The sequence below is a fragment of the Tachypleus tridentatus genome, chromosome 9 (genome assembly GCF_004210375.1).
Source record: "Tachypleus tridentatus isolate NWPU-2018 chromosome 9, ASM421037v1, whole genome shotgun sequence".
NCBI lineage: Eukaryota > Metazoa > Arthropoda > Merostomata > Xiphosura > Limulidae > Tachypleus > Tachypleus tridentatus.
In genome coordinates, this window is record NC_134833.1 from 86,812,809 (window position 1) to 86,827,594 (window position 14,786).

Sequence of the window (14,786 nt, forward strand, 5' to 3'; positions counted from 1 at the left end):
AACCTTCCATACTCATAATGTTAGAATATGAACAATTTATTACAGATCTATTAAAATTAGTCAGAAAAATCCAGGAATCTCTTTTTTTTCAATGTATCATATCAATTTTTTCTACTACCTTTTATATTTTATTAACAAAACTAACCAGTAATTTGCTATCAGTAATTTTGTGCCTTGATACATATATATATGCATGTATATAATTTGTAAATGACAGACATCACTCGACAATGAGATTTTGACTTCTTTATAAGTTCTGTAAACTATAATGGTTTTCTAAAATTTCAAACACTTTCCAACTACGAACATTATGAAATAATAATACAGGTCACAGAGCTAAGAGTATTCTAGAACAAATGTAGGAGAAACAACAGTTTGACAGAATCTCACCATTTTCTGGTGTGTAAGTGTTGAGAAGAGGTGATTTACTATGTGGAGACCAGAGTTTAACACTTCCATCAGCTGCACATGACAGGAGCTGTGTTGTGGCTGTATGTACAGCAAGGTCCCATACTGCATCTGTATGACCCTTAAGTTCTGTATTCAGCACTCCATGGTCTAGTAGCAGAGAAAACAAAATAATTTCTTGGTTAAAACCAAGATGTTTTAAATTTACCTTAATCATATAATCAGCAAAAGGTTAAAAAATTCAACATCTTTATAACAATTAAAGAGTTCAATCACTACTTTCTTTTAAGAATGTTAATAATGTCTGAAGGGTAACTTTTGTAAGATAATAAAAATATCTTTACTATGTTAAATTTTCTATCTAGCATTAAAAATCACAATGATTTTGTGACTGTCTAAAAGAGAAAGTAGAGGGTATTTGTATGAAAGTTAAATGATACATTCACTAGAGTAAGGGCAGAGTAATAATTTTTATCCAAAGCTTTTGTTTTCAGTTTGCAAAGTTTAATAACGTTGACTAATGTCATTGAGTAGCCTAAACAGGAAATGATGCACCAGGAAATCTACAGAATCCTGTTTCCTATTCATCTTCATTAATATTCTACTAATTATGAAAAAAAAATTCACGACTGCTAATTAAGAATATGGGAGCATAAAAAACACTAAGCTAAACTTGTTGGATAAAACTTTACAAAACCAAACCTACTTTTTGTGATCTAAAAAACTCATGATCAGTTTGGATTCAGAAAAATGCCTAAAACATATCAACTGTGAAAAGAATAAAAGCAAACACAGTTGTATGATGATATGATAGTTTCATAGTTAGATTGTAAAAAAAAAAATAAAAAAAATAAACTAAATTTTGCACAAAGTTTCTTGAGGGCTATGTAGTCTAATCATCACTAATTTTGAAGTTATGGACTAACAAAAAAGACATCTAGTCAACACCACCCACCACTAACTCTTGGACTACTCTTCAGCAACAAACAGTAGTATTGACCATCACATGTAACATCTTTATAGCAGAAAAAATGAGCATGTTTGATGAAGGTGTTTGCTATTACAATCCACAAGTTGTGAGATGAGGGCTTTAGTCATCAGGCCATACTGAGCCGAAGTTTTTAAATTATGCCTTATACATTAAAAACATTTAGGTAGCAAGTTAAAAATGCTTGGCAAGATGATACAATCATTGTAAAGTTCTTTATTAACTTTCTTGATTCACATTCAATAGATTATTTACTAAGACAGTTTTTATATAATTTAAAAATTAAAAATTCAGGATAACTTCTAACAACCATTTCTCTACATAATGGTGCTTCTACACATACACTAAAGGTTAATTAAAAATTTATTAAAGTTACTATTATGTACTGGCAAAACACTAAATTACAAATGCTTTATGCAGTTTCAGATTTAATGGTTGTAGTTAAGCACAAAGCGATACACAGGGTTATCTGTGCTCTGCTCATCACAGGTATCAAAATCCAGTTTCAAGCATTGCAAGTCCACAGACATACCACTGTCCCAACATGAGGCAGCTTTAATATTGGAAGAAATATAACAATGTACTTGAATTGATGGTGTAGTCTGCAGGGAGTGGACAGGAAGATGTTTTAAACTGAATGTTTTTTTGTTTTTTTTTTAAATTTCACACAAAGCTACACAAGGGCTATCTGCATTAGTCATACCTAATTGAGCAATGTAACACTAGAGGGAAGGCAGCTAATCATCACCACTTACTGCCAACTATTTTACCAACAAATAGTGGGATTGACTGTAACATTATACTGCCCCCACATCTGAAAGGGCGAGCATGCTTTATGTGATGGGGATTCGAACCTGCGACCCTCAGATTACAAGTCAAGAGTCCTAACAACCTGGTCATGCCGGGCCTCAAAACAAATGCTCAAAAATAAGTATTTTATCAGCAAAATAATAGGTACACTAATAATCACACAATGATGGCAGTGATTACAAAGAAATATTAATTTCTACTTAACATCACTCTGCTCTTAACTATGAGACTTGAAAATGCTTTACCAAAAGAATCATAAGGATCTATGTTGGAGTCTGGAATATTCCAACATTTGATTGCAGCATCTTGTCCTCCACTAAAACACTGTTCCCCACTTGGGCTCATAGCAACACACAACACAGGGCCTCTGGAAAGTAATACACTTATTTCACAAATATAATTAACACTCAAGTTTGATTACTTCATGTACATCAAAACAAAACAAATAAGTATTATCCACAGATGGAAGCAAATGAAAACAAGTAAATCTTTCAAATACACACTTTTTTTTCTTTCAAAACACCAAATTCTGTCAATTTAAAAGACAGAAAACAGAATGTTAACTTTTCTCATTATGGTCACATCAAAACCACTGTTTTGTCAATGATCCAGGACTGCAATTAACTGTTTAACCAAACAATAAGTTTCAATAGGCATGATGTCCATTCAAACAAGTTATCTCATTGAACAGGACATTTTTTAATTACCACACCTACTGTTAAATAAGTATGTGAGTGAATTCCCAGGTCAGTAGTTTATTTCCAAGACTAAGTTTTCTATTAAATCCTTTGTCCTTTTCTACTAGGATCCCTAGCTAGTAACTTTCTCAAAAAATCACAAACTGTGTTAAGATCATTTTATTTACCCTACACTAACATAAATAACGTACAGTCTATTTTACCTAACATGGGTGGACACTAATGTTATAGTAATAAAACCAGTGAAAGAGAAGGAAAATCATGTAAAAAAACAAAATGTGAATCATTGTACTTTTGAAAGATAACAGATCCTTAGCAAATAAAAGCCCATGTTTTGGGATGGGCATAACAAAATAATTGTTTAATGCATTGTTACATGCAACACAACTTGAAACTTTTCATTTCTTTGAGAATTAGTTAAAATATAAACAATACAATAAATTATCAATAACAATTCTTTTTCTTCAATTTTAACAATCAGTAATCAGCTGTGCAACAGACAACTGAAAAGTGTATAATGGATTTTGGATTTAAAATAAATTATGTAGAAATCTTACTTTATGTTATAAAAGAAGTATTCATTGAAATAAGATTAGAAATAAATATTATGAATTTCCCAATCTTATTTTTTTCTTCTTACCAACATTAATATATTATGATGCAACATGAAACATGCTACTTCTATCACTTAACAGTATGTGTACAGGTGGAGAACAAAATGAGAAAGCTGTGACCTTTTACACAGTACTGTTCAATAAGGTACAGTAAAAGCTTTAACTGGCACTTGTTAGACTCGGGCAGTGTTGAATATGTGAAAATTCCAATTACAAAAGCATTTCCTTTAAAACACTTTACAGGAAAATTTCTGACACAATGTTATTTCTACAAAACATTGATTATTGCTGTAATTAGAAGCCATAACTTGAACATGTAGAAAACATTTACAGTTATGGTAAGCACAATGAAAATCACAGTACAGGTGGTTAACTACTGGTTTGCTGGTGAGAAAGTATATAAACAAAGTCACATCAGCACCACCAAGCAACAGCATCATTTAACCTAGATTTATGAGCTTTCAAGAAGTTGAGACATTCTGGATGGAACTGAATGAATACCGATTCATACAATGAGCATTAAAATTTGTGAAGATAAAGTTTTTACCAGGCTATGTATATGATCACATTTAACTCTCCATTACTGATTTAGTTGCAATTTGTAGTAGAGAAAAGTATATACCAGATACAGTATAAATGGATAACGAAAAAACTGCATATATACATTTCAGGTTGTTTAAAATTAAGAGTACCAATTCTAGAGCCAGGTGGTATGATTATTTTACACACTGTAAAAAATATATGTCTTAAATGCAAGAGGACAAACATTAACTCTGTATAGACATTACAATATTTTCAGTATATACTATTAACAAAATGATAAACAGAATTACTTGAGCTACAACAATTAAATATTTTGAAAGTTTTTATATTGCCTAATACAATTTTATTAGGGTTTTTGAGATTGTCCACTTAGGAAAAAAAGAATTATGATGTATATGAAACAGTCTTATTCACTTTCACTGCAATAAATGTTTAATTCTTTTTTTAAAGCATTCTTTATCACTGATAAAATTAGGTAGTGAGGACTGAACATGATGTAGTACATGATATGAACAACAAATGTTGAAGATCTTTCTTAATTACTAAAACAAAAGGAAACTTGAAAAGTCAAATCTGACAATTTGAGAATCCAAAATCAAGAACTTACATGTGGCCTCTAAAAGTATACACAGGCTCAACATCTAATGCAGCTGCCCTAAAAGTAAAAAAACAGAATTTAGTAAAAAGTAATAGGATATTTCATAAAGAAAATCTTTTTGTCTCAACTTACAAAAACATTAAATTCTATAAATTTAAAAAGTTCAATACAACATTCCTGTTCTTTGACTTCCAATTTAAGAACTTGTTGTTTTGATTGAAATCTCTATGCTTGTACAAACATCATTGTAAGACTACATTAAAATAGTGACTTTTATAACTAAATATCAACAGTTTGTTATGTATCCCAAATGAAACAGAACTGATTCATAATGTATCTAAATGGGAACCAATCCATTATGTATTTGCATGAGCTAAGTGTCACTCTATTACAGAACTAATACTAAACTTTAATGTATTTACATTATGTATCTAAATAAAATAGTAGCACTGTTTCTGTACCAACATCAGTCAAAACTAATTCATGTATCCACATGAAATTAGCATTCCCAGTATATTATGCAGCTATAGTAGTAATACTAGTTTTTGTAACAGCATCAAACCAACATCAATTTATGTACACAAAGAATCAGCATTCCCATTTATTATGTATCTAAATGAAACTAATATCAGTTTTTTTCATATCCACACCAATTTATGTACATACACAGAATCAGCATTCCTAGTATATTATTTATCTGCATAAAATTAGTAAGAGTAAGTTTTTGGACCAACATCAATTTATTATGTATCCACACATAATCAGCACTGTCAGTATATTACATATGTATATAAAACCATTATATTTTATACCAACACAAAACCAGCATTAACTTATCTTGTGTCTATAGGAAAAAGCAACCATCTGTTATTATCTATAGAAAACTAGCAGCAAAATTTTTAAGTGTCTACAAGTCTCAATATGACCTTGATGTGGTACTTGGTGGTAAAAGTTGCTCTGGAATGAAGCAGTAAGCAAAGCTAAACTGTCAGCATAAGGCCTTAGATGTGATGTTTGTGAACTAAGTAGTTATAGCATGTGCTATAAGGTGAAAATGTAAAGCCAATGGCAATAGCAACTGCAGATAACCCTGAACAACCTGAGAGGACTTTGGAAACAAATAAATTGTATCAGCCCTGAGTGAGAGATTTTAAGCCACAGAGAGCAATCTTCACAACAATAAGCTAGTCAGTGTTATTTCAAGAACATTTATACACTATTTATTCAGCACATACCCATGATTACTGTGATAACTTAAAGTACATAACTGATAACAGAGATGTTAACCTTTGTTCAAAAGAAGTCTCTACAGGGCCAGTACAAATTTATGTACCAACATAGAATCAAAATCAAATTATTAAATATGCACAAGGAATTGCAACAACTCTGTTATATTTTTCATGTAGAAACCAGACCAGACAAGAGGAAGAACCAGTACAAGCTTACTATGGATCTATAAAGGAGTAACATTTGGTAATTTATAATGAAGGACCTGCATGGGTCTGTAACATGAAATTACAACTTTTCTTAAGCAGTTTTCAGTTTATTGGTCCCAAAAGTATAATATATCAAACACTAAAAACACTCAACTCACTTCTTGGCTGGCACGGTTTTTTGAAGATTCCAGAGTTTCAGAGTATGATCCTCTGCTGCTGTTATAAGCACTGGTTCAACAGGGTGAAATGTTAGAGCTCTTACTCCATCAAAGTGGCTAAGATGAAGAAAAAATCTGCTGAATAAACTTATTGAAAAAAAAAAAAAAAAATGAAATATGGCATACCTTATTTATAAAGCCAGATAAATTATATCAGTTTCCAAACCTTCTATCCTACTGACTGATATCTTTTTTTGCATCTTAAAATGTACATTATTTTTTGAACACAAATGATACTCAACAGGGTTTAAGAAAGAACATCTATTCAAGCAGCAACTGCATTAAGTTCACCAGTTTATTGTAATCCATTTATGTATATGTTGTTGTATACATACTTTAGAAGTATCTAAAAAAATGTAAATTTATAAATTTGTCAATTTAGCCTAATAAAACCGCAGTAAAATTAAAAACAAAACAAAAAACATTATGCTAGCTCAAAGCATGTGTGAATAGGACACCCTGGAATCATGTGATTTTAAGTCACTTTTACAGGAAACAGTTTATAAGCTCCTATTGTAATTTATTGCTTTTTAAGCACAGTAGTCTGATAATAGTCATTCAAAGTAAGATAAATAAAACCACAAAAGTAAAATAAATCAGACGTAAAAAGGTAAGAAGTTAAATATGTTAGGACAACTTAATTTAGTTCTTTCTGATCATACTAGAAGCAGTGCTGGGGATACAGTATTATTCATTTCATATTTTTCAACTTTTAATTATATTGTACAGTGCCAAATTTGCTAATCTCAGGAGAGAAAAATTAATAATTAATATTAATTTTGGAGGTTCTAAAGATTATACAAATGAAACATGAAAACTGTAAGATGAAAAGAAATACTTTTATTCTTAGCATGTAGTAACAAAATTATTCATTCAAAAATCTGATGTTTTTGGGTATTGCAGACTTGTAATGTTTACTAAAAGCTAGCCAAATATTTGTGAGGATATATCTTTAGCAACTTCAGAATCATAGTATACGTTACATATTACTTTAAAGATACAGGCATTGTTCACATTTATGTTTCTGCAGCTATTACACTTTCCAAAACCTTTACCTTCTAAGTGTATACTTGGCACTCCAGGTTTTTCTGAAAACCTCATTTGCAGATGAAACCTAACACAAAGAGTAAATCAGATATGTGAAAAAGAATGACATGCAGAACGCTAAGTATAAAAATTGAACAGAGTACATTATTTCAAACAAGGGCTTAAAAATTAACATATTAAAAAAGATTATACACAAACATTGAAATCTAACTTCAAAATGTAATTTCCCAGCACTAACAATGAAGCTCATAAACAAAAAAAATGTTAAATTTTTTCTATAAAAACTCTTAAGTGTCATTTATCATGCTACATTTGAAATGATAGATTTCAGAGCACTTCAGACATTAAAAGATTTAAACCACTTTATCAGTTTATTATACTTAACTGATACTCACATCGTAACTACTCTCAGCTTCATTACTGATGGTTAGCCCAGCAAGTTCCCCAAGACCAAGTGTTGCTTCCAAACTGTCATCTTCAGCTACTGGTCTTCTAACACCTATCAAAAGTCAGAGAAAAGTTAATAAGAACTTTTTATCAAAAAGTTAGTAAATAAGAAAGATCAGAACTAGAAACAAATTTACATATTAATCTGAGTCAACATAACTAAATAAAAAGGACAGTCTGTAAAATAAAACAAACCTACAGTTATTAGAAAGTACTGAATTACAGAGGGTTGAGTACATTGCATTAAATTAAATTTGCATACTCAGATCAGCAAGACGTGTGATAATCATGGACAATACAGTTTTGGTGAAATCTCATGCTCCAGAACTGTATTTTGATACTGTGTAGTGCCCATAAATGCTACCATTAATTTTTTATTGTTGAGATGGGTATGCAACAATCCTTTCTGATGCAAACTATTCATAAACTCAGATCATAAAGGTAAGTTACAGATTTAAAAATTCAAAGATGATAATACCTCTTATACTTGATGGCACTGGTAAATAAAGAAATATGAAGCAAATGGGAACCAGGACTATCCAGAAAGACACCTGCAACAAACTGTACCCAGCCATGGTAAACATCTGTGATCATAAAAGTCACTGGCAAAAGTTGTTCACATGCTTTAGGCAACAGTAATAGCATAATCATGAAAGATCTTTGCATGGAAAAGCAACAAAAGTCATATGTACACAAGTTACTTCCATGGCATACTTGTTTAAATGTCACATATCTCAGGGGCTGAAGAATGAAGCTTGTATATATGCAATTCCACATGAAGAATGAAGATGGTATACAAGCTATTCCACATGCAGACATACCATTCAAGTTATAAGATGTAATGTTTATAGATTTCTGTTTCATCAGACTTAAAAAAATGGGTAACGAGAAACTTATCCATGTACATTGAATAACTTACGAGAAGAACATGAGGAGGATGGATGTCCTTTAGATACGACAGTTGTATGGCTGCACCTTTTGCAAAAGAATTTGTTGTAAGGCTATTTCTAAGACGCATTTGCTGTCAGGTGGAGCATAACCATACATGATAGATGGAATGTAATAATGTGAGAAAGCTCCAGATTTGCTTTATTATAATGTCATCAACCTCTATACAAGTTAGGCACCTTTATTGTAATAACAATAAACTCTCAAAAAGATTCAAGCCAGCTTAGGAGAGTTAAGCTTACTCCAAATTCATATACCAAGCTGTGCATTTCATAATATTTTGTTATAAACAACCATTTATTATATTAAAATTGTTTTTTATTTGAAAACAGAATTAATCATTATATGCATGTTACAGATCTGTTCTTTTCCCCTTTGTTTATATGAAATAAGAATGAACTGGAAAGAATACATTAACAATATATTTTTTAAAATTGTAAATAAAAAACTGATTTTTTTCATTAGATCAGAAATTATTTCATTATAGTTAACATAAAAACAATGGTACCTGGGTTGATTAAATGAAACATGTAGCAATGCCTAAAACTGTGATTTTTACTTAACCTCTTTTTCTTTTTAATTTTAAGAATAATCAAAACAGAATTCTTTATTAATTTCATCTGCAATAACTTCTTACCTTTTCTTAGCTTTACCTTCCACTTGGCTATCAAAATACCATTTAATAATGTCACACTTGAAAATATCAAACATGCTTACATACCATTCTCTTTTGCTCACTTACTAGTGTTCTTAGTGGCCTCAAACCCCAGGAGTGGGCTTAAATTGGAGATGGAGTCAGAAGTCCTCTGAAGCTCATTAGATTTCTTGACAGTACAAATGATGTCTGAAGAATTCGGATCAGAGAGGAGAACAGAAGAGCCATCTGTTGATGGACTCTCTTCATCACTATTACTCTCTGACAGGCTCACAAGCATGGCTTGCAAGTCTGACCTTCTGGGTCCTGACCAATGAAGCAAGATGACAGAAGTAGATGTAATACAATATAAACTCAGCATGCACAATAAGATAAAAAAAAATAAAAAATGAAGCAATATGTGTTTGGAAAACTTAAGGAAAATATACTAAATCTGAAATTATTACTTAACACATTTATGACAAAAATCACAATATAACACAAAACATGCACATTCCATTGAGGAACAAATAGACTGTGTGTGCAAAGGAAAGAAGGTACAATGAAATTATTTCAGAACAAAGGTTAGCTGATTAGAACTCCATCTGAATGTCAACAGTTATTAAAAGTCAGTTATTTTCATCATTTAATGATCTTGAATTATGTCCTATAAAAAACTGTTAGCACTGAAATACATAAAAGTTCTGTTGTAAAAACTGGATAAAATTGTTGAAATAATGTAAGGAAAATGATTTTATATTAATTTACTTCAATACAGTTCTCAGATAGAATTATAAATGGATGAAACTATATATTATGCTTGTTTGTCTTTTAGAATTTTGAGCAAAGCTACACAAGGGCCATCTGCACTAGCCATCCCTAATTTAGTAGTGTAAGACTAGAGGGAAGGCAGCTAGTAATCACTGCTCACGTGATCCAAATTTACACATTGTTACAAATGTTCTTCCTGACAGATATTAACATAAGTAAAAATTTACACTATAAGAACTCTATCTCAAAGGCTCAGTTATTTAGACTAGCCATCCCTAATTGAGTAGTGTAAGACTAGAGGGAAGGCAGCTAGTAATCACTGCTCACATGATCCAAATTTACACATTGTTACAAATGTTCTTCCTGACAGATATTAACATAAGTAAAAATTTACACTATAAGAACTCTATCTCAAAGGCTCAGTTATTTAGACTTGAAAACTCGGAAATTATGCTTGAACTTAAACAATAATCCATGCCTCTTGGATCTGCTTTCATATTTTTTATTAGCTACAAAGCTGGTACATCACTGTGACAATTAATGGTATTTTTGAGAACAAAATATGTAATTAAAAACAATTCACTATATTTTTAACATGGGCTAGGCACAGAATTTTGTAGAACCTAATTTTTTAAGTCATTCCAGATCATTTGTTTACTGGCTAACATTTTACCAAACTCTGACTGGACAAAAAGCAAGTGATTGCTAGTACCTTTGCAAAAACAAGATTCACTGATGGCCACAAAACAGATAGATATATTGTATCTCAGAACGGCTTGTATGGGTATTAACGCTTTTACTAATAAAGCAAAGAACAACATTTCGACCTTCTTAAGCCATCTTCAGGTTAACTAACACACACTTGATAAAGGTGAGAAATGATTAACTGTTTTATCTACTTGAGAATTCATACATTGATGAAGATCTTTGCATGATTAGAAACCTGTACTGAGATCAAACAACAGCAATGAGAATAGATGAGAAATACAAGTGAGAAAAGGATGTGTTTTATCACCAGATTTACAGTGAAAAAAGCACTAAATACATGAATGTGGGCAGATACAATCTGAACAACATCTGACATGCAGACAACACAATTTTGATACCATGATCAGAACAATGTCTGTAACATATCTTAGACATAGTGGTCGTAAAAGTGATGTTCCTCAGTGTGAAAAAGACTGAATGCATGGTCATGTCAACGAATTCAAATATCTAGGTTTTACTATAGCAATAGTTGTATGATGCAAATTAATACAGAACAGAATAGTAATGGCAAAAGATTTTTTCTGAAGAGTAAGTTCAATAGTGAAAAACAAGGACAGTTCTATGACCATTTAAACAAAGTACAAAACACAATAAAACAAAAAGCAGGTTTAGTTGGATGCACATTTGGAGGTTACCAACGAAAGCTCTTAGAAAACCACGACTTTGTAACATATACTTCCACCGATTTAACAAAACCACCTTTTGTTCTCAAGTGATCACAAAATTAGCTATCAAAAAATGAAAATCTGACACCAAACAAATCTTCCAGTCATAGCACATATAAACAATGTGAAGTTTTATGTGACAAAATGACCAGAAAAATGTATTTTATAGTTTCTTTTTGTATTAATTTTATATAGTAATATTAATAATGAAATTATAAGTTATTCTTTTATTTACTTTGAAGAACTAAATGAAATTTCTTTTTATTGTTCTAATACAACAAGAGACAAGTGTATTTGCAATTTTATAGCAGCGAGCAAAACATAATGTCGGATTGTGAGTTTAAGAATGAATGATATGCTGGAAAATTTAAGAAAAACAACTATCATACAATTTAAATGAAAACTGGCATTTGTAAGAACATCAAAATTTTATTTCTTTTTACCTTTGTGTCTTACTATTTTTAACTGCATAGTTTTAGAACATACAAATAATAAGACTACTAAAAAGAAATACACAAAATTTATCTGATTATTTTAAGTTTTAACACCTTGTCTGGAAAGCAAGAAAGTAACCAACAGTGAACCAGGTAAAAGCAGAAATAAAATACATACTGATTATTTATAAAACTAATAGGATTAAAAACAAAATTAACACCAGCAACACAGAGAACCCAAGGCCACAAGTCTCAGAGGCACGTAGGTATTCAAAGCTTTAGACACTTTCCAGGTCTCAAGAAGAAAGAAAAAGATTTCTCTATTTACAAAACCTAAATTGAGAGAGAAAACTTTAAGTCAATGCTACAGACCAGTCCAAGGTGTATTATTAGCAAGGAAGTTAATTTAAGCTGTAGATTTGATGCTGGAATATCAAAGTATTCCAAGTTTTAAAAGCAACCCAGAGATTTGAAAACAGAAAGGTAAATGAAGTTGTAAAGTAGATACCCATATTTTGAAGACAAAGCTTTAACACACTGCACCCCAAGCACAAACTAGTCGGGGCCCACTTACTTTGAGATGTGCCCTTTTTACTCTTCTTCTCTTTATGATATTCTTCCATCAACTTGGAAATGGCTTGGGGACTGGTTCCCCATTCATCCTCACAGACATTCTCTGATTTGTCTGTTCAGAAAGCAATACTAATAAACATTTATTTCTGATGGGTAAATGCTCTAAATTAATAGTATGCAGATGTAACTCTTATAGCATGGAGCTGCTAAACAATGCTACTAGTTCTGAATACAAAATGGTATACACTGTATTGTCCACTAAATACAGAAACTACTAAGGACTAATACGTCACAAGCATTTCACTGAAATATGAGCTCAGTGCCTTAAAATAAGATTAAATAAGAGCATTACCAAAGGTAACACCTTAACTGAAAAATACAGATTAGTGCTTAAGCCACAGATAATTTTTCATGATCAAACATATATGAAGAAATATTTCTTATTTACTTACTCAAAAATATTAAAAGCAAATAGAACATTTTGGCAAAAAGATGTTTATTTTTCTGTGTGAAATAATTTGCCAAAAAAAGTTTTTTTAGCTAAAATGATGATTCATTTGTCTTATTTTTATGTTTCAGTATGCACAGAAGAAATATCTCCATGTTACAATATGATGTAGAATTTCTATTCTTAATATGATAAATGATATACTTAAAGGACCCATCTTACTGCACTGAAGACTATCTACTTTCATATCTTGTTTTCTCAATGCTGGCACACATTTAAATAAAAGATTTAGTTAATTTAATATTACAATTTGCAACAAATATTTATTCAGTTGTACAATTTATGAATAAATTTTGAGATTGGATTTTGCTGAGTGATGAAATCTTTGTGTTTCTAAAACTGTTGATAAGAATGTGTAGATAGTTATTTTTCTGTAGAAAAACTGGTATGTTTCTTTATTAACTGAAGTAACATGGCACTTAAGCATTTGTACTGATGACAATAAAAATGTTTGTGTATCTAGATATAAATTTTAAAAAAAATGCTATAGTTTAGTTTGACTTTGATTCATGCAAAGCCACACAAGGACTATCTATAATAGCCATCACTTGATAGACTAGTGGAAAGACAGTCAGTCAATAGCACTTACCACCAACACTTAGGCTACAGTAATTTAATAACTTAATGCATTCATGGCCTCAAAGTTCAGAGCATGATTTTATGACAAAAGGATAATTCACTCTCGCACAATAACCATAGAGCCACATGTCTAACAAGAATTTAAAAGCATATCTTATTTAGACTAATGATGCTTAGAAATTTCGTTAGTTTTTGCCCTTTCACAGGATAACAAGACCAATATGGGAAGGAAGATAATCACCAATACATTTAAATCTGCACTAAAATATGTGCCCAGTTCCAAGTCCACAACGACAATACACCTGTTGTTTTCATTTGTAGATGTTATTTCTACATAGAAAAATTTCTCCACAGTAACATCTAGTTGCATTTATTCTAGGTTTAGTCACTAGGTTTATCTGTTCAAATAAAGGAATATTCTATAAGAAAACCAAAATGTATTTTAGAAGTAGTCAGAAACACATTTTAAACTCAAACTGGCTGATGTTTGAGGACTGCAAAAGATCAAAGAAAACATTTAAACACTCAGCAATTAGGAGCTAGAGAAGTTTATGCAACAATGTTATTTCTTAAACTGTAGGTGTATTTTGAAGAAATACTAAGAGTTTCAGTCCATCTCAAACTTGTTTTACCTACTGATCTTGCTTTTGTTATAGCTGAGGTATAAGGACACTAAGTAAGCAATAACAAAATAAATTTAAGATTTTCATTATATCAGACGATCAAACAAATGCTTTTAACTGTCAGTTTGAGTCACACTGCTTAACACTTCTTAAAGTGTAAAAAAGATTAAGTAATTAAAATCAAACTAAAAAAGAAAGGACTATTAGAAAGAACAAAGATATATTTTAAACAAACTGTGTATTAAAGGGAAAAATGTTATTTTTTTTCAAATTAAGAAAAGAAGGTATGGACTAGAGCATGCTAAGTGTTGTATAAATAAGCAATCTCAATCTCTACAAACATCAGATTTTAACTTTTTCTCTGTTTCAGTTTTACACCTTTACCAAAGGTTACTACTGTTTAGAGAGCAACTCAAAATTATTTTTTTTTACTTATTTTTAGTTTTCAACAGCCAACACTACCATAAATTATAAAT

General features: G+C 30.9%; 1 protein-coding gene across 3 annotated transcripts in view; it reads right to left on the reverse strand.

The window, feature by feature from the left end:
* The window catches only part of Cka (Connector of kinase to AP-1), a 62,034-nt gene that overhangs the window by 19,321 nt on the left and 27,927 nt on the right, over nt 1–14,786 (reverse strand). Inside the window, exons 9-16 of one of the 3 annotated variants that reach the window (XM_076455524.1) lie at nt 12,602–12,712; nt 9,498–9,716; nt 7,756–7,859; nt 7,369–7,427; nt 6,254–6,370; nt 4,669–4,716; nt 2,452–2,573; nt 391–558 (exon numbers count right to left, since the gene is read on the reverse strand). In XM_076455524.1, the coding sequence (XP_076311639.1) occupies nt 391–558; nt 2,452–2,573; nt 4,669–4,716; nt 6,254–6,370; nt 7,369–7,427; nt 7,756–7,859; nt 9,498–9,716; nt 12,602–12,712 (948 nt within the window). The remainder of the gene's footprint in view (nt 1–390; nt 559–2,451; nt 2,574–4,668; nt 4,717–6,253; nt 6,371–7,368; nt 7,428–7,755; nt 7,860–9,497; nt 9,717–12,601; nt 12,713–14,786) is intronic. The other 2 variants (XM_076455525.1, XM_076455526.1) reach the window with 2 other exon arrangements.